The sequence below is a fragment of the Tauraco erythrolophus genome, chromosome Z, assembly GCF_009769465.1.
Source record: "Tauraco erythrolophus isolate bTauEry1 chromosome Z, bTauEry1.pri, whole genome shotgun sequence".
In the NCBI taxonomy this organism is placed as follows: domain Eukaryota; kingdom Metazoa; phylum Chordata; class Aves; order Musophagiformes; family Musophagidae; genus Tauraco; species Tauraco erythrolophus.
The window spans coordinates 27897941-27924403 of record NC_141496.1 but is presented as its reverse complement, the minus strand read 5'-3'; the positions used below and the strand labels follow the sequence as shown (position 1 = coordinate 27924403).

At 43.0% G+C, this 26463-nt stretch overlaps 1 protein-coding gene across 3 annotated transcripts in view; it reads left to right on the top strand.

Moving 5' to 3' along the window:
* The first annotated feature begins 1960 nt into the window (after positions 1-1960).
* Positions 1961-26463, top strand: part of CMYA5 (cardiomyopathy associated 5) — a 50201-nt gene continuing 25698 nt past the window's right edge. The window contains exons 1-8 of one of the 3 annotated variants that reach the window (XM_086629602.1): positions 1961-2121; positions 9797-12185; positions 12288-12373; positions 13031-14676; positions 15124-17347; positions 17951-22361; positions 24661-24756; positions 25415-25648. In XM_086629602.1, coding sequence (XP_086485728.1) covers positions 1961-2121; positions 9797-12185; positions 12288-12373; positions 13031-14676; positions 15124-17347; positions 17951-22361; positions 24661-24756; positions 25415-25648 — 11247 coding nt within the window. Of the gene's footprint in view, positions 2122-9796; positions 12418-12549; positions 12702-12760; positions 14677-15123; positions 22362-24660; positions 24757-25414; positions 25649-26463 lie in introns of all 3 variants that reach the window. The other 2 variants (XM_086629604.1, XM_086629601.1) reach the window with 2 other exon arrangements.

Sequence of the window (26463 nt, the reverse complement as noted above, 5' to 3'; positions counted from 1 at the left end):
GACAGTATGAGAGGTTACTTTTAAGAAATCCTTTACAAAGAATTAAATATAAAGCAATTTTAAGACTCAAGTTGAAGGGTAATATGGTTACTTGGGAGAAATGGGCAGCCACGATAAAAGGATGTAAAACAATTTGTTGATAACCTGAAGTTAGTGTTTGTGAATACTGTCCCAAATGCTCATTTGAAACCAATGCTTTACTTGAACTTGGGTCACTGGACTCAATTCACAGTATATTTGATGTTAAATTTAAGGCCGTCGGAGAACGTCACTCTTGTTTTAATGGACTCTACTTGTTTTGGGTTATCTCATGTATTTTGTGGGGGTTTTTTTGTTATGTTTGTCTTGTTTTCTCTAATCCTTGTGTGTTTCGATATACGTCTTTCACTCATTGATTTTACAGAGTATGATGCTTGTAGGAAAAGCATGTGCTATTTTGGTCAACTTACAGGTCAATTTAAGTTGTGAGAAGTACAGAAGAGAGAGCACTAGGTCTGGAAATAATTTGAAGGGGTTCTGGTAAAAGAGTACTCACCTTCCTCTTGCTATGCTGAAGACTGAATTGAAACTTGTGTAATATATGTGTGCTTCGTATATAAGCATTTCTAGAAGATTGTAATGCTCTTGCCCTTAATGTGTAAAGAATATGAAGCCCTCTACCTTAAGTTTCATTGTGCTGTGTACGCTGTCTCTGTGCTCATGATGATATCTGGAGTTTAAGGTAGTATCTGGTTTAAGTACACTTCTTCGAGAAAGTATGTTCTGACCTTGTAAATTGTGTACCTCAGTGGGTAGGTCAAGAGAGCAGACAGGTTTTACCTGTAGGTACTGTTCAGGAAATATTTTACTTCAAGTGAATCTGTCACTAGAATTTAATTTAGCATTGCAGAGAAAGCTCATACTCAAAAATACCTCCTTGGGTGTTTCTGTACTTACAACACAAGGAGGAGTTTGCCGATTGAATTATAACCAGCTATTTATTTGAAGAACAAAAATAAAAAAGGAAAAGCAAAAGAAAAAATGAGATTAGAGTTATCCTGTGTATACAATGTTTTATACCTGAAATAACTTGGAATTTTTTATTTAGAATCAGAGTTTTGGTGCTTCTCCCCCTCTCCTAAAAAGTAATTTAGAAACAGTCATTACCTAGGCTAGTGCCGGTTGGTAATACTTCCATTTTGTCTATGAAGAGCTCTATGTTTTGTGTGAGATGCAGAATAATAAAGGGTAAAAGTAGCTTAACCTAAACCCTACCTGGTACCAAAGTTTGTCTTTGCTTTGCATTAAAATTGGTTCCAGTCCACTGGAAGAGGAAGCTTGAAATGTCCTGTGAATTAACAGATCGACAGAGTTGGAGGTTCAAATATATTCCCTGTGTGTTGTTAAAACTACAATGCACCTGTTACCTCTTGCAGCACAGTGTTAATTATTAAAAGCGCGTGTCCTAGGCTTGTCCACTCGTTTTTGTATTTGACCTCTCCAGCTCGAATTTGAGGCACTCTGGGTGCCCCGTTATGCGCAGGGGCGGAACTTGCTTTTGAACGGGCTAAACGCACCTTTCTTTGGGGGCCACAAGAAAACTCTCATCTCTTCATCTCTGCCATCCACCCCAAATGGTGAGAGGTGCCTGGGAAGGTCTGCAGGGGCTCCAGCTCCTTCCTGCTGCCGCTGCCTGGCTGCCCTGTCTCTGCTGTTAAGAACACCTGGTCGGCAGCCGCGGGGGCGAGCAGCGGGATCCATGGCCATCGGGCTTTGCCACGTGTCCTGGCACCCGGTTGGTGCTAGGACCCAGGGTGGGACCGGCAGCTACCGGGTGCTGTAACTTCGCCGCCTTCTATTTAAAGATTGCCCTGAGTCAGGAGGAGCGAGAGCTGCTGGGGATGACAGTTGCTTCAGGCAACCCTGGGGAGGACAGGGTCGGAGGTAAAAATCACCGGCGAGGGCCTGAGCTTGGAAGGGCATGGAGGGGTACCGTGGTGCCGAGTGCGACAGGGCGTCTGAGACCTCATCCTTCGTAGAGGATGAAGAAGAAGAGGAAGAAGAGGAGGAGGAGGAGGAAGAAGAAGAGGAGGAGGAGGAGGAGGCTGTGGACCCAGAGGAAGCGGAGGAGCTGACTAACAGGTACTGCCCCCCAGGGACTCGAAGCCCTGGGGAGTGGGGGGAGCCGGCAGCTCCGTCCCTCAGCACCATCCCAGGGGGATGCAGGGATTGGAGACAGGTGTTGCTTTTAGTGCCTTTCCCCTTCCCTTCCCTTCCCCTATTGCCACGGATAAAAAGGGGAATTGGGAGGGGTGGGCGTGGGGGGCTGTTATTGAGGTAGTTTCAGACTGGTATGGTGTAATTAAGTTTTATGCAGTAAACGCCTGCCCTGAGCTCCCTGAAAGCCTTTCTATTTAAAGATCCTCTGGCGTGCCAGCTCAAGTGGCATCTCCGTCTGCTCCTCCCTCTCTGGATGACTCTTTGTCACATATCAATTTTAAATGCTCTGCTGATTTGCTTGTCAGGGAGAAAATGGTCAAGGATCATAAAGGCGGATTGAATTTGTTCCTTTTTACGGCCCTTTCTTCCTTCCTGCTTGTCCCTCCCTCTCCAGTCTCTTCTTCCCCAAAAAAGGAAAAACTTGTGGTACGTGCTTGCCACCACCAGCCACGATTTGTGCAGCTGATTTTTGGGGTGCAATGAGGAATATTTTATCACTTTATTTTAATTTATTTTTTATTTATTTATTTATTCTTAATAACTCTTGCACCTAAACGGTTTGTTGTCCTAATATCGCGCTCCTACCATCAGGAAAATAACGAGCTAGGCAGTGGCCCAGCGCCCAGCACATGGCACTGGTCCCACACGGGATGCGGAGGCGTCTGCAACCCGATCCGCACGGACGGACTCCTCCGGCCATGCCAGTGCTGGTGGTTTCATAAAGAGACTGTGAGGCCCAAGAGTCCGCCGGTGTGTAACAGGTCGCGAAATTTATTCCTTGAGTAAAGCCTACCAGTTTGGGGTGGATACTGCAGGAAGAACCAAAGGTATTAATGCTGACAGCTTAAGATATTTCCAGAAACCATTTTTTTAAAGAAATTTCTGTCATACAGTTCCTAAAGCGTAAGTGCTGTGGAGCAATCCTGTGTTGACAAACCGCTCCGGGTGTATCAACAGTTCAAAGCTCTTTCTAAGGTTTCTGGTGGTCACTGGGAGACAAAAAGATGGGAGAGGAGAGATGAGGAGGCTCTGTGCAGCCTAACCCACCCAGAGTGCTGCAGGAACGAAAGTCAGGGAAACACAGCCCAGGACTTTAGGAAAACCTCCCTGCAGAGGGAATGGAGAGCTGGTTTTCCAAAGAAGTGGGGGACACTCCTGATGTGTAACGCTGCCTGTCTCCGGAGGCAGGTGTTGACTCTTCAGTCCTGTACAGGCAGAGAGAGGGCTTGCATGCTGATAAACACCAGTTGCACATGGGTGCAACCCTACGAGAAAACCATCTGAAGTCAGTGGAGTGGAGCTACTCACTGCAGACAGCTAAAATACTGGGTATTCTTTAATGCGATCTGCAATTAAATGGCTAATAACAAAACTCGAAATGTAGAACGTAAGTAGGAGTGGCTAACTTTTCCCTTAAAGGGAGGGAAATCTATGTAGCCTCGCAGTTATTCACTGCTTGTGCTGGGAGGACAGCTTCTCCACAGGTGCCTGTTGGCAGCAACCTGCAGCTGGGTCTTGCTTCTGGCTGGCAGCCTCCGCAACGCAAACTCAGGCATTGCATTTCACCGCTTAATTAAATCACAGCAAAATTCCCTTAGCTAAAGAATAGCAGAGCTAAATTCCCTTTAGGATAAGGATAAGAGTCTATCTCTATCCTTAGCCACCTTACTAGTAAGAGAGGTGGAGTCTACTGGAGAGGTTTTTAACAGCTATGCTCAGTGGTAACTGAGTATATTTAAATCCATTTGATTAGTTCAGTTAAGGTTAAAGGAGTAAAATGTTGGTTTTGTCACAGGTACGGTAACTGCACCAAGCACTCAGCAATAGCTTAGTAAAGTTAAATAAAACTGACTCTCTAACTGCTTAAATGTCGTTGTTGCAAATGTCAGCAGGGTTGTTGAGCTTAAGGACTTCTCCTGTGCCGAGTGCCTGAGCAGAGCTCCTGGGAGGTGCCAGCGAAGCAAGAACAGCCAGGCTGAGCCCCTGGGACATACTTACTCAGGCTGTGAGCTAATTATTTGTTGATAACAGGTTTTCAAGCCCGTGTTGCAGAACACATTGTGTGTGTGTGCGTGTGTGTGTCTGTGTCTCTGTGTGTGTGTCTGTGTGTCTGTCTGCATGCGCTTTGAAAATGTAGTTTAGAGGAGGTGTAACCAACATGCAAACTTGGCTGAAGACAGTCCGTCCTGGACCCTGCCGTCACTGATTTATTTTTAACAACGCCAAGCTCTCTGCTGCTTTTGTCTTCCTCCTCTGCACGTTGTTGAACAGCACCTAGTCAAGCAGCGTTCCAGTCGGTGTGAAATTCCCCATTGGCTCCTATTTCCACCTTTCAAGCACACTGAATGTCCTCATATCTATTTTATCAGAGAGTTACGCAGCAAAGTGGCTGGCCCAAGGTCAGAAACTGCCTGAGTGAAAGAAGCAGAAGAGCTGTGGTGTTCCTCCAGGACAGCAAGCCCTGAGCCCTGACTGACCCACTACACTTCCACACCCACCCCTCTGCAGCAGCCATGGTGTATAAAATCCAAAACACTGCAGCAGATCTTATGACTTGCCCCAAAATTGTGATGTGTGCACATAAAAAGCAGCAAAGTTCGGGTTTCATGTCTTTGCTACCTTTTTTAATGTAACCTTTACATAATTTGGTTTCCTAACACAGGTTTTTATGCAAGTAATGAGACCTGACCTGCAGCATCAAAACCTGTTATAAAGATGCGATAAGGCATCATATCTTTGCGGCATAAATAACCCACTGATCTTCAGAGGGTTCATGCAATACTCTTTTGCCTTTGGGTATTTTACTATCTGAGATAGACAGATTGTGGCAGATGTCTTGTTTCTAGCTCCAAGTAGAATTAATCATCTAAACAGGGAAAATATTTTGAAAGTATGTATTCTGTATTTTAAGGCAAACATGAATATAAAGTTAATAAGTTTTAATTTTTGTGTTGGTGATGGTGACGATTAAGTCTAGCTATAGGAAAATCGTTTACTGGTTAACTGATTTACACACCCACTGGAATATCCATGTCTCTAACAACTACGTGATGGGTGAGCTGCTCTGACATAGCTCTGTCTTTCGGACTATTCCCAGCTGATTTCCTCTTGCAGCAGCAAGGTCTCTGGACTTGTCTGTGTGCAGGGCTTACACAAAAATGGCTCTGCAGCTCGTTCATACATGTTTCTAAGTAGCTAGTTTGCCTGGAATGGGTATGGGTCTCGCGTTCTATCTATTAATTTAGTGGTGACCTAAGGCTGGTAAATGGGGAGAAAGTCCTGGTGTTCTGGGATTATTTCTGAAGTTTTTTTTTTTTTTTAAATGAAGCAGTTCTTCCACAAGAAGATCAGAGGTGTGGAAGCTTTAGAGCCAAGCCTAGCTTAGTATTAGTGGTGAAATGGATGAAAGGGGAAGCACAGCAGAGATGGGGAGTGCCTGCACGTGGCACTGCAGCATCCAGGACAGTGAAAAAGTGGAATGATAGGAAATAGGATGACAGGAAAGAAGAGGTAGAAAGGGAAGTGCTGGGGATCTGTCTTCCCAAGGGAAAGTTTGCTGTAGCCTCCTGAAAGCAGAGCAAGATGTGGGGAAAGGGTGTGTGATTTTAGTTTTCTAGATGAGGCAGCACTTGCTTTGGGCCAGGGTGAAAGAGGTTGGCAGGGCTGTTGCCTGCTGCTAGCTGCAGGCACCTGCATGGGGAAGGCAAGAGCAGCAGAGGGCCCAGGCTTTCCATCTGGAGCGTGGTGGGGCAAGGCTCAATGGAAAGGGCAGCGAGAGCCGCTGCGCGGGGCGAAACGCCGAGGTGGGGTGTTGCCGCGGGAGCGGTGCAGCTGCCAGCCCCACCACCCATCCCGGTCCCTGCCGGCAGCTGCGGCGGGGGGCTTTGTGTTTTGTTTCTCTTCAGCTTTTTGGATAATATTAACTGAGTTCTTGATAAAGCCTTACATAGCAGTTTGGATCTAAAATAACACTCAAACTTCAAGAAGTTCCCCATTAGGTCTCAACAAAGCGACTAAATTTCTGTGTAAAGGAAGTTCCCACCCAGACCTGAGTGTTTGTTCAGTATCTGTGCTCCCTCCATGACCTGTACGGTGGGAAATCCAGAACGCAGGAGCAAGGCAGACCTCTGTGATACCGAGGTGCTGCCATTTCTTAAGCAGCCTCTGAAGCTGCCACTGGCAATGCCACCGGGCCATGCCACCACTCCATCTCTGGAAAAGAGACGGGCACTGCAGCAGGTTGTATCTCTTACCAGACATTTGCAAATGGAACAAAATGTGTGAGACAGGCCCAGCTGCTGGCTCCCAGCTACTCTTAATAAAAAACAGCTTTGTAGCAGAGCAAGCAGCCATCTTACTACTTTTAGATAATTATTCATTTGAACTTGGAGAAGTGTGCGAGCCACACTGTCTTGCCAGAAGGGACATCGTTAACGCTGCACGAAGTTAGCAGTAGGTTAACAAGTGAAAGGCTGGTTTTAAAACAGTAACTTTCTGTAGCTGCTTATTCTCTTACCCTGAAGAAGGAGATGGACGAGCTATAGCTCTAGGGAACGCAGAGCAATAAGCAGAGACCTCGCCGAGCATACTGATCGCTGCAGGGGGAAAGGGGCAGCGTGGGAAAGGCAGAAACTACAGGAATGTACGGAACAAAAGCACAAAGACAGAAAAATAAAGCACTTCCTTCAACGGGGAAGGCAAGCTGGACAATACTGATTTTCACCCCTGCTGCGCTGTGCCTGCAGGGCTGAAGTAGGAGCCTTCTGGGAACGGGAGATCCTGTCCGTGCAGGCTACTGCTGCTGCTCGGTCATTTTGCCTGGATTGTTTTCAGCTGGCGAGGTGTTATGCAGCAAACAGCCACAAATTTTGATGATACCAGGAGTGATGAGGTCTGATGTGAAGAGGACAAAGGGAGGCTCTGGAGGATTTTAGAAGGCTGATGAGCTGGCTGTGCCTCTGCAATGGTGGTGGCACGGCACAGACAGAGAGACCTCACCCGGTGTGTCCGAATGTGACTGCTCCGGCAGCTGGGGAGGTGAAAACTCTTCCCCGTGATACATAAGGGAGCAGGCTCCCAGCCTGCAGAGCTGGGCTAGAAACTTGAAATGCCAGTGGACACAGCACGTAAGTTGTAGTGAGAAGCAGGAGGCTGTGAAGAGCTGGAGAAGGCAATAAGAAAAATCTGGGTTTGAGCTATTATGATAGGAAGCACGAAACCAGTTGTAAGTGTCTTCAGGAATTGTAAAAGGTTTGAGTCCATGTCCTAGCAGGGAAATAACAAACTGACAGCACATGTGACGACAGGGTCGGGTGTGAAATGTCTGTGTGGAAAAAAGGCAGCACTGGCTTTTGTCCCTGGATGTCAGTGGCTCTGCATCTGCATTTATGGAGCTGAAACATTGCAAATGTCTTTTTGCAGTGGCAGACACTTCCTCTGACTAGAAAGGGGCCTTTCAGCTGCTACTGTGCAGCATGCAAGTTGTATACAAAGCTTGCATACAGAGCAGCATGTGGAGGTATATTGGAAGGAAATGCTTGACTTATGTGTCTTTCATTCTGGTCTTAAAAAATCTAAAGCACTGCCTCATGGCACTGTAGACAACTATGGACTGTGACTGCAACCTTGGAAATGAGACAATAATGCGAGTAATTCAAGCTTTTTGCATAGCCAGGTCAAGGACAGCCCATTCTTATCCTCTAATATCAGCTGAAGTGGGAGTGCTGTTCCGTTCTGCATGGTTTATTTAGTAACACCAGGTAGTGCAGAAAAATAGGTTTAAAAATACATAAGGGTGATTTAGAAGTTGAAAAATCTAAAAAAAGATTAGTCATCTATTATTGTAGGCTCAAATAAGACCTGAAAGCTTCCTTAGTACTATCGCTATTGATTTATCCTTCCCTTCCCTTCCCTTCCCTTCCCGGCCAGCCCTGTCACCACAACCGGCTTTAAGCCCCAGTGCTGGACTTTAATACTGTGTTGTCCCACCACTGCTGGGTCAGACTGTTGTTCCACAGGGTGACTTCAGTCTTCAGTTTGCACCGAGGATGTCAGAGATGAGCTGGTCTGTGCATCAGGTTGCATAGACCTCAGCATGGGCCAGGCCAGGGCAGCCCTTCTTGTTGCGCGCTGTGGAGAGCAAATTCATGGAAAGGGAAGGCCAGCACTGCTAGTATCAGGATTACCTTTTTCTTTCCAATAGGTACTGAGCAGTTTTGCTTAGTGCTGTTTACAAAAACCTCATGGTGGAGAGTTTGCTTGATGGAGTGGTTATGGCTGTCCTCAGGATTTCCTCTTCTCCTCCTTTGAAGACCTCTGCCTTCTGCCAAGCGCTCGGTGCCCTCCGGAGCAATGCCAGTGGCTCTTCGGGGGTGTCCTGCAGCCTGCAGTGTCTCTGCAGCCTGCAGACCTCTCTGGCATCTGCATGGTGCTAGGTCACAGCCTGCGGCAGTTGGACAGTCAGATTCTGCTTCTCTGATCCCATGGTCAGGAGGCAGATTTCTTCACACTTACTGAAGAAGTGCTGTACCCTAATCACCTGGAAAGTGACCCTTCCCTCTGTTCAGTGGAAGTAGGGCATTGTGTGGCCGTAGGTGTGCATCCTTCCAGGGGAGTGACAGGGACTTCACCAGATAGATCATCTGCTCTGCTGAAGCCTCTGCCTTTGCCAGCAAATACTCCGCCTTCCTTTCCATCGGCTACTAATATGATTTCCCTAAATGAGCTATTGTCTACTCAAGAAATACTGGGGTTAAGTGTTTTGATTACCTTTTCTATGCTTTTTTTGGAATCACAATTGAGACCCTTTCTTTAAAAAAAAAAAAAAAAGTCTTTTAATTGTTTTACTATTATTTACGCTCGTATGTGGTTTTTTTTTTTCCTAAAGCTTCCCAGAAAACATTTCTTTGGCCTTTTTTTTTAACTGAGAGAGATTTGATTGCAGTGTATGATCGTGTACTGATTGCATGTCATATGGTTTAAAGTTAGCTTTATAAAACATTTTTATTACATCTGAGGAGGGCTTAGTATATTATTATTGTTGAGTGTATTCTAAATTACTTTGTTAAATATGTAGAGTGCTGCAAGGATGAAACATATGAGAAGACAGTAACAAACTAGTGAATAGATTCTCTACTCATTTGAGCACTGTATAATCATTTACACTTAGGCAAGGCAAGTGTGGGTGCTCTTAAGACCCCGATAGTATCTTTTAAGTGTTTAATGCAAGGTTTAAACTATACGGTGAGATAACCACACATTGAAGAATAGTCCCAGAATCAGCTCAGTCTCGCACTGGCAAAACAAGTTCAGATCAAAGACTGTTTTTCCTGCATTGTCAAGAGCATTTAAACAACTCTCCTTCATTGAACTAGCCTTTCAACATGCAGCTTTACAAAAAATGTTATCTAAAATACATTTGTCAGATGAAATATGACTTTGCTCATGCTTGTGTTTCAAAACCTATGCACATGCAGTATTTTTAGAACTTTGAAAAGTAATTTTGCTTTAATGCAAAAACTTTAGATTCTACTGCAATGATTTAATTTGTTATGTGTATTTACAGCATTTTTTTTTCTTTTGTTCTTCTTGTTTTTAGTTTAAAAGATGTTATCCAAAGTGGAGATGTGAAACCCAAGCTACAGTACATCATGACTAACCCTTCCTTTTCTATGGTAACAGTTCAAAGTGAAGACAGTGGGATAACCTGGGAAACCAGCTCAAGCAGGTGTTCTACTCCCTGGGCCTCAGAAACTAGCACAACTTCTGATCGTTACAGTATGGAAAGTTCACCGGTAGGTTCTCCTCCAGGAAAAGTGATCTTTATTTTGGATGAAGGTAAGATTGTGCGGAAAAGGAAGCGCAAATCTTCGAATAGGCTGCCGATGGCTGCAAGCCTGAAGGGAGGCCAGGGCAATAAAAAACGTGACTCTTCTGGAATGCAGAGGCAAGAATCAAGAACTGTTCTAGGAGATGTGCAGGCCTCCATGTTGAACGTTGAACAGGTGGAAGCACAAGACACAGACGAGGAAATGCTGGATGACGAAGAAGATCTAGAGAACATCGCAGAAATGCCAGTAAAACGTGCTCCCATAAGATCAATATTTAGAGAGAGCAGACTGAGAAAAGTAGGACCGATCCTTGGAGGACCAGTACAAGCTAGAATCCAGCTGTTCAACTCAATTTTTGGAGGGACCGGGCCAGCCCCTGAAACATTGGAGAAAACCAGAACGCAGAGAAGTAGCTCTGTTTCAGATGCTGAACAGTTCCTTGAAATGTCAGTAAAAGAAAGATTGCAGCAGTTCAGTTCATTTTCAGAAGCAACTCGTCCAAAACCTTTCCAGAGAGCAAGAAGTGTAACTCTTGAAACACCATCGGAGAGAAGAAGGCAGCAACGACAACGCACAGCACATACAAATCAAAGCTATTCTTCGTCAACAACACCTCTTGAAGAACAGCTTACTAATAAAGATGATGTTTCATCCGAAAATATTAAACTCATTAAAATGAAAGATCAAATAAGCAGATTTTCAAGCTTTGGTACAGAAACAACTCTTCAACACGAAGAAAGAAAAGAAAGACTGTCTCTTTCTGAGGCTCCAAATAAGGTATCGAGACATTCACTGAAGTCCTGCCCTCCTGAAGAAGTTAGGAAGCAGGAAAGTTATTCACCTGCAGCCAAGACATCAATAACAGAGCAAACAACTTCTAATTCATTAGAATCTGATGATAAATCAGAGAAACAAGTGCCGCTTCTCTCAGCTGAAAATGCCAACAAGAAACCAGATCAATCCCTGCTGACATCATCAGATCATCTAGATGAACCAAAGGTGCAGGAAATTCATCCCGATTTTGCACAACGGTCTGTTTCAGCAGATTTTGTTAATGAATTAGATAGACAAAATACCCAACCTATTTTGCCTGCAGCATCTGTGTCAGAACATGCTGAGAAGGAAGTGCAGAAGTCAGCAGTTCAGTCTTACTTACCTAGTGCTCCACCATCTAAATCCATATATTCCACTCCATCTGAAACAAGACAGGAGGATATTGCTTCTCAGTCATCAGAAACCACACAGTGTGAGTCTGAACACATGCTTTTACCACATTCTCTAGATGAAACAGAGAAGCAAGAAACTGAGTGTCACTCATCAACAGCACTTTCAGAAACTGAGCCTTCAGGTCTATTGTATTCTGCTGAAAAAAGAGAGGGTCAAAAGACCCCACCACCAGGAAGCCTAAATGTTCCTTTAGAGGAGCAAACAAAGTTCAAACAAGACTTTTCCTTCTCCCTTCAGGAAACAGAGGAGCAGCAAATTAAACTTCATTCACCTATTCCTGAAAAGATAGATTCTAAATATTTCGGCATTTCATATCCTATTCACACAGAAACAGAAGAAACTCAGAAAACTTCAGCTATAAACAAAGCAATAGATTTGGATCACCCTGGTTTTTCCATTGAAGAAACCAAAGAAGCAGAAAGTGTGCAAATGGAGATAGAGCATTCAGATTTCTCATATTGCAGCAAAGACACTGGAGAATCAGAGAGAACACAGATGAAGACAGAGCATCCAGACGTCTCTTTTTCCAGGAAAGAAACAGAGGAATCAGAGAGTGTGGAAATGGAGATGGAGCATCCAGACTTTTCTTTTTCCAGGGACAAAATGGAGGAACCAGAGGGTGCACAACTGGAGATAGAACATCCAGATTTCTCATATTCCAGGGAAGAAACAGAGGAATCAGAGAGTGCAAAACTGGAGACAGAATATGCAGAATTGCTTTTTTCCACAAAAGAAACAGAGGAATTGGAGAGTGCCCAACTGGAGACAGAGCAGCCAGATTTCTCACATTCCATGAAAGAAACAGAGGAATTGGAGAGTGCAAAACTGGAGACAGAGCATCCAGAATTTTTTTCCAAGGAAGAAACAGAAGAATCAGAGGGTGCACAGATGGAGATGGAGCATCCAGACTTTTCTTTTTCCAGGCAAGAAGTGGAGGAATCAGAAAGTACACAGGTGGAGACAGAGCATCCCGATTTCTCATATTCCATGGAAGAAACAGAGAAATCTGAGAGGGCAAAACTGGTGAAAGAGCATCCAGATTTTTTTTCCAAGGAAGAAACAGAAGAATTGGAGAGTGCACAGCTGGAGATGGTGCATCCAGATTTTTCTTTTTCCAGGCAAGAAATGGAGGAATCAGAAAGTGCACAGCTGGAGACAAAACATACAGATTTCTCATATTCCAGAAAAGAAATTGGAGAATCAGAAAATGTGCAACTGAAGATGGAACACCCAGATTTCTCATATTCTAGCAAAGAAATTGGAGAATCAGAAAATGTACAACTGAAGATGGAACACCCAGATTTCTCATATTCCAGAGAAGAAATGATACAATCAGAGAGTGCACAGTTGGAGATGGTGCATCCAGAGTTTTCTATATTCAAGGAAGAAGTGGAGAAATCAGAAAGTGCACAGCTGGAGACAGAGCATCCAGATTTCTCACATTCCATGGAAGAAAGAGAGAAATCAGAGAGGGCAAAACTGGTGAAAGAGCATCCAGATTTTTTTTCCAAGGAAGACACAGAAGAATCAGAGAGTGCACAGCTGGAGATGGTACATCCAGACTTTTCTTTTTCCAGGCAAGAAATGGAGGAATCAGAAAGTGCACAGCTGGAGACAAAACATACAGATTTCTCATATTCCAGCAAAAAAACTGGAGAATCAGAAAATGTGCAACTGGAGATAGAGCACTCAGATTTCTCATATTCCAGAGAAGAAATGGGAGAATCAGAGAGTGCACAACTGGAGATGGTGCCTCCAGAGTTTTCTATATCCAGGGAAGAAGTGGAGGAATCAGAAAGTGCACAGCTGGAAATGGAACATCAGGAGATTTTATTTACCAGGGAAGAAACAGAAGAACAAAAATCTATTCATTCTGAACTGGAACACCCTGAAGATGCAGAGCGAGAAGAAACAGCACAGCTTGGACTGGTACCTTCAGATTTATCGTGTTTGATGGAAGAAGCAGAGAAAAACACTACAGAACTCCAGTTGGTACACCCAGATATATTTGATTCCACTAGAAGAGCTGAGACACAGCAAACTGGGTATCTGGAAACAGCACGTTCAGATTTACCATATCGCACAAATGAAACAAAGCAGCAAGAATTAGTACAAGCAGATTTGGACAATTCTCTTACGTCATATTTGGGTGACAAAGGAGAACAACCGCAGCCTGTACAGCAGGACTCACAACCTGGAGATAAGCTGTATTCCCCTGCCAAGGCAGTGCCAGGAGTAACTACTCAACTGCAGTCAGAGCATCCAGTTTTGTCATATTCTACTGGAAAAGAACAGCAACATAAAACCTCACAGCTGAGGGCAGAACAGCCGGAGACATTGCATTCTACTGGCAAAACAGAACAACATGAAATACTTCAACCAAAGTTGGAACAAGCAGATTCACCATATTCCCAGGGAGAAACAGCACAAGAAGCTGTACAAAGACACTTAGATGGTACAGGGCCATCATATTTCATTAGTGAAGCAAAGCAACATGAAAATGTACAACGAGCTTCAGAAAACAGGGATTTCTCATTTACCACTGGAGAAATAATGCAAGAAGGAGTGGAGTCAGGATCTTTGAGCTCCTCACATTTGATTGACAGAGCAAAGCTCTGGGAAATGGCACAAACAGAGCCGGAGCAGTCACTTCCCTCCTCTTCCACTACTGGTAGTCAGCAACAGGAATCAACACCTCTGGATGTGACCCATCCAGATACATCATATTCCTTTAGCAGAATGGAACAACAAGATACAGTACAAAGAGAGCTGAAACAGGAAGCAGCCCAACAAAAAGTTACGCAAATGGAAATGGAGTATTCAGATTTGTCAGAAATCTGGGGGAAAGAAGAGCCACAGGTCACAGACCAAATTAATTTGTCACAGCAAGAAATAGCTCAGCCAGAGTTTGTACATCCATCTATGCCGTACTCTTTCAGTGAACAAATGCAAGAAGAAATGCAAACAGAGCCAGCATATCCAGAGCAGGCATTTTATGTAAGTACAAAAATGCGGGAGGAAATGGCACAACACAAATCAGAGCAACCATTTCTTTCATGTGTTGCTGGCAAAACAAAGCAACAAGAAACAGTACATCCAGAGCTGGAGCAAACATTTTTGCCATCTTCCAGTGGAAAAGAACCTCCACTGGAAAAGGAAATGAGTTCAGAATATCCAGAATTGTCATATTTCTTTCATGAAGCTGAACAACAAAAAAAGTTGGAACATCCAACCTTACCATTTCGTTTGAAGCAGCAAGAAACTGCACCACTGGTGATGGAACATCCAGATTTTTCACATGACAGTGGTGAAGCAAAACCAGGCAACATCACAGAGCGGGAGTCGGGACATCCACAGCACTCATACTCTGTGGGAGAAACACAACAACAATCAGAACATTTGGATTCACCAGGAACCCTGGGTGAAGCAAAACCAGGCAACATCACAGAGCGGGAGTCGGGACATCCACAGCACTCATACTCTGTGGGAGAAACACAACAACAATCAGAACTTTTGGATTCACCAGGAACCCTGGGTGAAGCAAAACCAGGCAACATCACAGAGCGGGAGTCGGGACATCCACAGCACTCATACTCTGTGGGAGAAACACAACAACAATCAGAACTTTTGGATTCACCAGGAACCCTGGGTGAAGCAAAACCAGGCAACATCACAGAGCGGGAGTCGGGACATCCACAGCACTCATACTCTGTGGGAGAAACACAACAACAATCAGAACTTTTGGATTCACCAGGAACCCTGGTTGAAGCAAAACCAGGCAACATCACAGAGCGGGAGTCGGGACATCCACAGCACTCATACTCTGTGGGAGAAACACAACAACAATCAGAACTTTTGGATTCACCAGGAACCCTGGGTGAAGCAGCGCAAGATGAAAGTATGGAAGTGGAATCTAAATACTCAAGTTTGTTATGTTCTGATGGCCAAAGAAACCAGCAAGAAACTTCACATTTGGATTCAAAATATCCAGATTTATCATTTTCCTTCGGTAAAGCCAAAGAACAAGCAATTCAAGAGTTTGAGTCTGAACATCATGAATTACCTAAAGCGGCCAGAAAAAGAGCTTTTCCAGCAACTGCACAAATAGAGTCAAAACATCCAGATTTGACATATTCCCCTGGCAAAGAAAATGAGCCGGAAATTGCAACATGGGAAATGAAGCATCCTTATGTGTCACATTCCAGTGATGAGACAATCCAACAAGAAGTAGTACTGTTGGATCAGAAACACAGAAAAATTTCTCTTGGCAGAGAAAAGCAGCAGCAAACCACAAAACAGCAGTTAAAGCAAGAAAAGTTACCACACACTCCTGGTAAAACAGAGCAATTGAAACACGCCCAAGAGGACTCGGGTCAACCAGATTTATCGTTTTCCATTGACCAGCCAGAAGATGAAATGGCCCCACCAGAGGCAGAGCACACTGATGTGATGTATCCTCTGGACAATGAAGAGGCGCAACAAAAAGTACAACAAGAAGGAGAGCAAACTTACCCCTTTGGAAAAGCAGAACAGAAAATGGTTCAGCCAGAAGTGGAAATTCCACCTTTGGCCCATTCTGTGGGTACAGCAGAGGAAGAAATGGCAGAACCAGGGCAGAGACATCCTGACTTGCCTCATTCTGTTTTCAAAGCAGGAGGACTGCAAACTGCTCAGCTGAAACCTGAACACCCTGGTCTAGCACATTCTCTTGACAAAGTGCAGGAAACCACCCAGCTGAGGATGGCACAGCCAGACGCATTGGGTGATCATGACAAAACAGAGCAACTCCCACCTGCCCAGCTGGAGCTGGGCCACACAGACCTGGCATCCCCCACCGAAAAAGTGAGGCAGCAAGGGATGGAGCACACAGCCTTGGGACATCCTGATGAGGGACAGTCTGTCAGCAGAGCAGAGCACTCACAGGCTGCAAAAAAGAAACTAGGAGCTCCAGATGCATCATCTCATAGCAGAAAAGTGGAGCAAAGAGAAATGGCAAAACCAGAGCCAGAGCATCCTGATTTGTCTTATTCCATTGATAAAAGACAAACAGAAGAAACTACACAACTGGTGTTAGGAAAACCAGATCTATCGTTTTGGCCTGGCAAAACAGAGCGAGCACAAACTGCTCAAGAGGAGCAGTCAGGCTTCTTGGATTCTTTCAAAAATGCTGCACAAGGTGAGAAAGCGCAGCCAGAATTGGGACATTCACAGTTATCTTATTCTGTTAGTGAAGCTGAACAAGAAACTGCACTTGCAAAATTTAACCATTCAGATTTATCTGCTAGCAGATTAGAACACTGTGAAATCATACAACCAGAGGCAGAAAGAATGGATTTATCATGTTCAGTTGGTGAAACACTGCAACCTCAAATTGCTGAAGTGGATTTGGAGTATCCGGATTTATTGCATTCCGCTGGCACAGTACAGCAACAAGAAAAGATTCAAACAGAGCAGGAACAGCCAAGTGATTTTTCATCATCTCTCAGCAAAGAAGAGCAAGGGGGAGGAGCAGGATTGCAAGGGGAACTCCCTGACCTGCAGTGCTCTATGGGGAAAGCAGAAGGACTGCAAAATTCCCAAGATTCCAAAGCAAAATCAGAATATGCAGATCTGTCATTCTCTGTTGACACAGCAGAACCTCAGAAAGCAACACAGCCAGAGTTGAAAGAACACGATTTGTTGCATTCTTTTATCAAAACAAAGCCATCCTGGGCTGTCTCACTGAAGTCTGAACATCCAGATGTCTCGGAGGCCATGGGCAAAGTACGAGGCCCTGATTTGTCCTCTTCTGTTAGTGAAGAAAAACAAAGTGAACAACTGGAGGTCAAACAGAGGAGGGGAAGCTATACATTTCACCCAGAGGAAACAGTACGGCTGAAATTGGAACATCCAATGTTTTCAAGTTCTCATGGCACAACAGAGCAACCAAATAGGGCCCCACTGAAAGGGGAATTCCCAGACTTCTTGCATTCCTCTGGCAAAAATGAGCAACAAGAAATGGCAAAACAAGAGTTGGAGCATTCAAATTTATCATATTCTACAGATAAAACACAGCAACAAGAAGCCACACAGCTCGGGTTAGAACAACCAGATTTACCATCTTTCCCTGGGAAGGCAGAGCAACCACAAACTGTTCAAGTGGAAGCAGAGCATCAGGACTTGCCGCATTTCACTGGCAAAAGAGAACAGCAACGAACAGCACAACCAGAGGTTGAGCATCCAGGTTTGTTGTACTCCAGTGACAAAGTAGAGCAGCCATCGGCAACACAACAGAAATCAGAGCAGCTTGTAACACCCCATCCCATTGGAAAAACAGAGCAACAAGGAATGGCGCATCCAGAGCAGGAGCTTCTCAGTTCATCATATTTCACTTGCAGAACACTGTCACAAGAAGCAACAGAAATGGACTTAGGGCAACAAGATTTAACATATGCCCTTGGTAAAGCAGAGGAAATGCAAACTGTGCAAGGTGAACTGGAACATTCAGGTTCATTGTATTCTCCTGGCAAAATAGAACAAGAAATGGTGTTGCCAGAGTTGCGACATCCACAGCTATCTTATCCTGTTAGAGAAATAGAAGAGGAAGCTACCCATGAGAAATCAAACTATCCAGATTTGTCATATTCTATTGGTCAACAAGGACACCATGAAATTGAACAACCAGAGGAGAAAGAAATGGATTTATCTTACCCAGCTGGCAAATCAGAGCACTCACAACCTGTCCAAGAAGTACTGCAACAGCAAGAGCTTTCGGAGTCCTTCAGCAAACGAGAGGAGAAGGGAATGGCTCAGCCTGGCTTTTTGCACTCCCTTGGTGAAGAAAAGCAGAAACAAGCTTCACAGTTAGACTTAGTACAACCAGGTTTATCACATTCACTTGGCAAAACAGAAGAAGAGGAAACTACACAAGCTGGGTTCATGCCTTCTGATTTTTCATATTCCACAGGAAGAGCAGAGCAGTTGCAACCAGAACAACCAAAATCGAAACGTCCAGATTTGTCATATTCTCCTGGTGAAGCAGAGACTCATGGAATGAAATCACCAGGTTTATTGTACTCTTATGGCAAAGCAGAGCAACCACAGACTGCCCAGCTGGAGCATCCAGAGACATCATATTTCCCGGGTGAAATAGAGTGGAGAGATGGGACCCAACCTGAACTGGAGTGCATTAATTTGCAGTACTCTGTTGTTGAAACAGAGCAACCAGAAACACCTTCTGTATCATACACGTTTGGCAGGACCGAGGAGCAGGGAACTGCACAACCTGATTTTGAACAATCAGATTTATTAAGTCCTACTGACAAAGCAGAAAAGCATGAAATGACCTCGCTGAGAGCAGGACTTTCAGAGAAGCAAGACCCTGGGGCTACTTCATCTCTAACTGCTCAGCTGGAAACTGAGCAACAAGATTTATCCGTTTCCATCGAGGAAGCAGAGAGCCAGAAAATTCAGCCGTATTCATCTCTTACTGAACTAACAGTGTCTGTACCTTCGAGTGTTTCCCATTCTGTCTTTGAAACAAAACCAGAAGGAAGTCCAAAGCCTTCACCTGTAACTGGAGGTGTGTCGCCCAAGCACTTAGATTCGTCTTACAGCCATTGTAAAACAGAGCTGTCAGAAACTGCCCAGCCGGAGACAGGTTTCTTCTTTGCAAGAAAAGAAGCAGAGTCTACAAAAACTCATCTACCTTTGCTGGTGAGTGCACAGTCAGAGGCTGAACATGTAGTTTTACCTGAAACAGAGAGAGAACAGAGTCCACGTTACTTCCACACAGCTATGCAATTAGAATCTGAGCAATTAAATTTATCATTTTCTACAGATAAAGCAGAAACTCTAGAAAGTCAAGATTATTCAACTGTGCCTTCGAAACTGGAGTCTGAACCTTCAGTTCCATTTTATTCAGCTGGTGAAACATGTCAGCAAGAAGTTCCACCTTACTCAAAACCAGCCTCTGAGTATTTGGTTCCCACATGGTCCTCCCTTGCTGAACAAGAAAAGCAAAGCATACAGCCACTTATTCCCCCATCTGCACAATCAGAGTGTAAACATGTAATCCCACCACATGATGAAAAAGAATTGCAAAAAATTCGGCTCTATTCACCTAAATCAGCAAGCTTGAAGACAGTCCAGTTGGAGAGTATGTCTCCAACACACACACAAGACCAAGATGAGCAAGAATCTCAAGAGCGTTTGTCGGACACAAAATATTTGTCATCAGAGCAGCTAAGTCTCCTCAAATTCCCTATTGAGCAGGATAAGCAAGAAATACAACCTGATGTGCAGACAGTGCCAAGGTCAGTGACCACAGAGTCAAAGGTGACTGCTGTAGCAGACCGGCAAGGAGCGTCCTCAGATGCGTTTGTACCTTTTCAGACTTTACCTGAAAAGTCAGTATCAGTGCTTTTCACTGATGATGAAGAGAAACAAAATATTCCATCATCTTTTTCTGATGTAGTAGGCATGCTTGGAAAGCAACCTAGCATAGTTTCAGGCATTTATCCTGAAGGAAAGGATAGACATGAAATACAACCGTATTTTGCAGACCAAAAGCACACATCCTTAGAGCATCTGGGAGCTGTTTCACCAGGTCTTGTTTACGAAACTGTGACACACAAAACTCAGCATTACTCTAGTGAACAGGGCAGCCTTTCTTCAGCAGAGATGAAGTCTGTTAGCTCTAGTTCTGATGAAAAGCAGAATCCAGATATTCCATCTTTTGGGCTATCTAGCTGGCTGGCAGAAGAGGTGAAATCTCGGTCAATTAGTCCAAGAGCTACAGAAGTAAACAGGCAAGGAATTGAACTTTCTTCAAATGAAGCTTCTGATTTTGGATTTGAAAAAATCCCATCTGGAAGTTGCACAGAACTTACAGTTCATGATACTACAAAGAATAAAAGAGATATGTTGAGAGTTGCTGATTCAGTGTCAAGTGAAATTTCCCACAGAGTGTCCTTAGAAACTAGTCACAGAGTGCAAAGGTATGATTTACTACCTCTGGGACGAGATAATCCAGACAAAGTTCCAGATCATGAAACTGGTAGTGGAAACCCTAAAAAACTGGAAGCAAAGCAACATCCAGAGGTAGACAAAGTGCCTGAAGTGCCTGAACAGTACCTGAGAGGACAAGAGGAAGAAATGGAACGTGTGAGCACTGTAGAAGAAAGTCGGCATGCTCCAGAGCCTACTGAACAAAAAGATCTATTTAATATAATTTCAGAAGGTTATGAAATACTCAATATTCATGCTCCTACACATATTTCTTCTGTAGATCAAGAAGAAAGTAAACACATGCCAGATAAACTAGAATACTTGGAAACAAATCCTTCATTTAAAAGAAAATTAGCTGAAGATGGCCATAGAGCTTTAGCTTCTGGAACAACCACAGAAATTTCAGAAAGCTCAGTGTTGGGAAAGCCTGCAAGCCATGAACTGAAAGAACTGGCCAAAAATGATGATGTTGAAGAATCTGAAGAAGCACAAGAAGAAAATTCCATGTTGCCAGAAAACAATAATAATACAGAGTTGGATCCTGATAATGGTACGGCCGATATGGATTATTTTGAAAAATATACGTTGATTGATGACAAATCCCCAATTAAGCCACATTTTGAAAGGCCTAGTTCATTGTTTCCTGTGACAGAAGAACCCAATGAACCTGCGGAAGAAGCCACATCTTTTAAAGAAAGTGCTGAGGTAGGTACTTTGGAAGAGGAGTTTTCCTTACTTGAGGATCTGGATGAAGTCTTTTATGGTACTGTGAAAGGAGAAAGCAAAACACAGTCCCATGCAGATGCCCCAAAACCTTTACCTCTGCAGAAATCAATTGATATTAGCAGTAAAAAGATTACAAATGTAGAAGATGATCAGAAGTCACCAGGGAGCCCACTCTTTGATTCAGAAGAAGGAGTGCTAGAACGATCTCTGTTATTCCCTACCACCGTTGCTGCAGTTAATCCAGAACTTCTAGAGGAACCACCTGCTCTGTCATTTTTATACAAGGACCTCTATGCAGAAGCACTAGGAGAAAAGACAAAGGACGAGACTCCTTCTGATGAGGAAAGTGGTAATTCTAATGCGTCTTTCCCTAGTAGAAATTCAGACACGGATGATGGAATGGGAATATATTTTGAAAAATACATTCTTAAAGATGAAATTCCAAGTAAGGCCATAGGGCATCAAAAGGATCAGATACCAGAGGATGAGTCCTTTAGTGGAGGAATTTCATTTCAGAGTTCGGAGGACAAACACAAGCAGGGGTCTGGAGTTGTTCAACGTGTCAGAACTGAGGTTCTGCCAGAAAGGGGTGCTGTGGAGAAAGCCCAGTTTGACAGTGACATTCAAGCAACAATTTGTAAACCAATGCATGCCATTCCTTTTGGAAGCCAAGTAATTCTTTCAGGTGCAAGAAGTGATACCACTGAACAAAGAGAAGAAGAAAATGTACCTGTAGAAACAACTGAGGAGTTGCCGGAGCAATCAAGTCATCAAGTATCTAGTCAACCAGTGGATTATCAGGGAGCTGCGTATCAAGAAGCTAGTAATAAGCAGGAAGAACAGCATGAAATAATAGCAGTTCCTGAAATGGAAAAATACGTCCCATATGTCCGAACTCCTGTTGAAGACAGTGAAGATGATCAGGAGAATCTTTCTTATGTCCCTACCATTCAGCAAACGGAGAAGCCAGACGTTCAAAGAGAGGAACGGCACCCTGATGTTTATGAAGATCTCGCTGAGTCAATGGACTATGATGTGATTACACAAGAAGAACTTTTGCAAGATGAAATATCATCTCAATTCACACATGAGGAGCTATTATTTGAAGACAGGGACTCTTTTGAGCATGTTGGTGATAGTTATGAATTTGTTAATGAGCCAGACCAAAGAACACCTGTTGAGCTTGAAGATTCAGGCTTTGTGGTGATGTATCCTGAAAAATCAGCAACAAACAGTCCTCAAGTTGAGAGCCCACAGAGAGAACTGAAGAAAGCGCAAGCAGACACATATTGTTACCACTGCAAATGCCCCATATCTGCTATTGACAAGCTTTTTGGAGACCATAAAGACCATGAAGTCACAGCACTAGGTGATGCTGCAACCAAGATGAAGGTAAGGATTAATTTGAGTGAGGGAAGGAGCTACTGAAACTAATTTCTCTGGGTCTCCTGTGTTGTCAGGAGAGAGGTTCCAGCGAGCAGCCCAGAGGCTAAATCACAATATCTATAAAATAAAAACTATTCCTAAACACCTGTTAGAGATCTTGAAGGGAGTGTATCTTATTAAGGTATTCTCTACAGTGGTAGGCTTGCTAAGCTGCTGTTTTTATTTGTTCGTAAGTTTGAATGATCTTGTTTATATGCAGCTGTTCCCAGACTTTCCATCTTTTAGCCTCCTCACCTGCATAAGTTTGTTCTGGTTTGTATGTGTAGGGTGAGAAATGGGAAGAGTGCTGTTTCTGTGAAAAGAAAATTTTAGTAACAGCAGCTCATTTCACTTGACAAGGTACAGAAACCTTCATATGTGAGGGAGACTGGTATCATCATAAAGTGTTCCCTGTCCCAGTTACATGTGTTGGTAGCTTGGAGATATTAAGCAAGTTACACGGTTTACATTACACAGGTTTGTGGAAACTCCATCCCCATTTTCTGTTCAGTTCGTGTTCATCTGTGCCGATAGTGTTTTAGCTGTAGCACAGGTAAGAGTTTAGCAAGTCTTACTTCTTTCCACTATCTCTAAACTGTACCACTTTAAAACACTTTAAAATGCCCTCCATTTCAGTAGCCTAGTCCTTTGCTATCATACTAGTGAAAATATTTCCATTTCTATGGAAGCTATTCTTCACTAAATTGCAGATCTGCTTATGAAAACAGCATGCATGTGATGTCTCACTTTTCCCATATCACATTTGTCCATGTACAAGTATACAGATGTTCCTTTCTTGGTTACCAGATATTTAATCTCACCCCGGTATCTGAAAGGCAAGGTCTCTTTCCTGGGACGTGTTCAGTTGACAGTAATACAGATTTTGTGCAGTTTCATTAAAAGTCCAGAGAGGCTTGTATCAATGGTATTTACATTATCTTTATGTCAACTCATATGCAAGAAAGAGAAATTAAAAGTAGGAGGAGTCAATGTGGCAGTTTCAAATATCAGTATTTACAAACTATCTCCATGGTGTGCAGATGTATGACAGCAAAGTTGCTTTTTTATAAGTGCCCATTCATGCTTGACTAAGAAGTGATAATTAGCCACCAGTAAGTCAGTAATAACGTCACACAGACCCCAACCATCCCTTCAATGTACCTGCATTGCAGCGGGTCAAGTTGAGCTGCAAATAAACGTCCCATGATATCACTCTCTGGCTGTGGAGCATGGACACGAAGCCAATGTTAAATCTGGCCACAACACAGGCTTGGCTTCACATTATTGCTAGCATCCAGGGCTCAAGTTACTCTGAGACAGTGTTTGTATGTTACTTGTTACTTCTGTATACTTACCAAGAAACCGTTAAGATAGCAAAATGCTCGTTGCCTGAATTTTAACTCTAGGAATGTATCTTCACAATAAATGAACTATGAATGGCACCTGCCAGATTTTATAGGTTATCTTGACGAATAGAAGTTTGCCTCTGAATCTTGGTGATTGGCCTTAAATATTTCCAAAGTGAGCCTTCAATTGTACAGTCCAATGTGACATTTATAATTAATGGAATGTCATATGCTAGTTTTCAACAGATCTAGCTGTAGTAGTTTGCCACAATAGGAAGCTATTGCCAAGGGAAGTTAACCTACCTTTTAGATTTATGCCAGCTAATTAAACCTAAATATTTTTATAAATTATAAATGGCACCTGAGCAGATGGCCAGCTTGCTTTCATGAAAGATCAAGAAAGACTAAGAAAAAGTTCTGTGTCATCCCTTATACCTGTTGTCCCTTGTTTCCATATCTAAGTCAACCAGTGATTTTGAGGAATTCCAGTTTATAGGAATTATCTTTAAAATTCTAATTAAAAAAAATAATGACATGGCATGATCTATTAGCCTCATAATTACCTGCATTATCTTCCTTTTTATGGGCTTGTTCTTATGATCCCTTGAGGACCCTCACGAGCCTCTGAGTACCCTCAGTCTCTAGCAAAACTGCACTGGAATTTGTAGTGTTCCACAACTTCCATAGACACTCAGCACCTTGTTGAACTGAGCTCACTTTTTTTGGTTTGGAAACAGTTTTGTGACTGTTCCAGTTGCTATTTCTGTGCTTGTCTTGTAGCCAGGGAGATACTTGAACTTGATTTAGCAGTTATTCCAACAGTGGCTCATGGCAAAGCAAAAATATATGCCTAAAAAAAGTTGCATGTAAAAACTTTATAAAATAATATGCTTATGCTACTGAAATATTTTAAATTTCAGGATCGCTTAGGTGAATTGCTAATAGCACTGGAAGAAAAGTCAATGAAGATTGAAGCATTTGTGAGTGATATTGAATCGCTATTTAACTCTGTTGAGGTAAGTCCAGTGTTTTATTGCACTAGTTTTCTTTCCCCTCTACAAAATCACTTCTAAGATATGCTTGTCCTTTTTTGTAGCATCATTGCTCCCATGAAAAGGGGCTGTTTCTCCAGTCTTCAGACTGACATCTCCCTCTAGAAGGTGTTAAGGGGGAGAAAAAGATTGGTTTTTTTTTCCCACATTATTGCTGAGTGGAATATGTGACTGTCAAGCACTGCAGGAAAAAGTTCTCTTAGTTTTGTTTATGCTTATAAAAAGCTCACACTGTGTCTTTGTTTGGAATGCTGTGTGAAACATCTAAATAAGTTGCCCAATGTGTTACCTTTTTAATGCCCAAGTTCTTAAGCCCTGAGGACTTGTATTAATTTCAGTTGAAAGTATGGAGTTTTAGCTATTTTGTAGTCAGACTTCCAGTCATAATGCATAAATATAGAACTTTAAACACTAACAATAAAAAAAAATAAAATCTGCCATTGTTTTTAATATATTTCTCTAGCGTTATGAACTTGCTTACAGAAATAAAGTTCTCTTGTTCTCAGGATGCCAGAAGGAGTCTGGTGGATGGCCCATGTATGGATAATTGAGAGTTTCTGTGTATTCATTAAATGTTGTAATTTTATTCTGCAGATCAATTTATATCTGTTTTATTTTGCAGGAAAACTGTAAGAAAAATGCAGAGTTATTGGAAAAGCAAAATGAAGAGATGCTTAAGAAAGTGGTAGCACAATATGATGAGAAATCAGAGAACTTTGAGGAAGTGAAGAAGATGAAAATGGAGTACCTGTATGAGCAGATGGTTAACTTCCAGCAAACTGTTGATTCAGCAAAGGAAACTTTGGAGACAACAGTAAAAGAATTGGAAGAACTCGATGGATTTGTTTTCCTAAATGTAAGTAAAAATGGCTTTCATACTGTAGCTTTTACAATACTAGTTAGGAAAGCACTTACAGGTACCCAGGCTGACAATGAGTTATTTACTTTCCTGGGTTTTTTTAAGATAGCTAGATCCTGCAAGCTACATAATTTGCTTTTGTCATATGAATGCTCAGAGAGAATTGGAAAGATGATGCATAGGATAATAGTGTGCCTTATGACATTGAAATGGTTCTGTTTTGTTTTGTCAGGAGAAGGCTAAGAGACACATAGATAATTTATCTAGAAGTAATTATCCAGCGACGAGCAAAAAATGTTATAGTAAAAGATGCTTTACTGTATGAAAACTAAAGATGAAACAAGAAAGTGTAATTGAAATTATCAAAACCTAAAGCAGAGTTGTTACTGAGTTATGGGGGTTTTGTTGTTTATTTTTTTAAATGAGCAGGCACAGACAGTAGTTACACACTCAGATTACTGAGGTTGTGATAAATGTTTACTGCTGAAAAACAGTGAGCAGCTGTGTGGTGCTTAGCTGCTAGCTGGGGATAAACGACAGCAATGGGCTAGGTTTAGGAATGTGCATGTCTGTAGTGGTCCTTTCTGGATGTAAAAAAACATCCCTTGTGAATCTGCATGAGTTGAGTGACCTGGCTCATACAGCTGTCAGTCGTAAGCTGCTGTCAGAGGGTCTTGCAGGTTAATCATTAACGGCCTGGGTCCTCCGAGATTGTTCTTGCGCAGCAAGACTTGTCTGAAAGCGAGCTGAGATGCTTTCTCCTTTACAGAAGTGTGTCAGCGGTCTTGAAGGGAATGGGATTTCTGGGACAA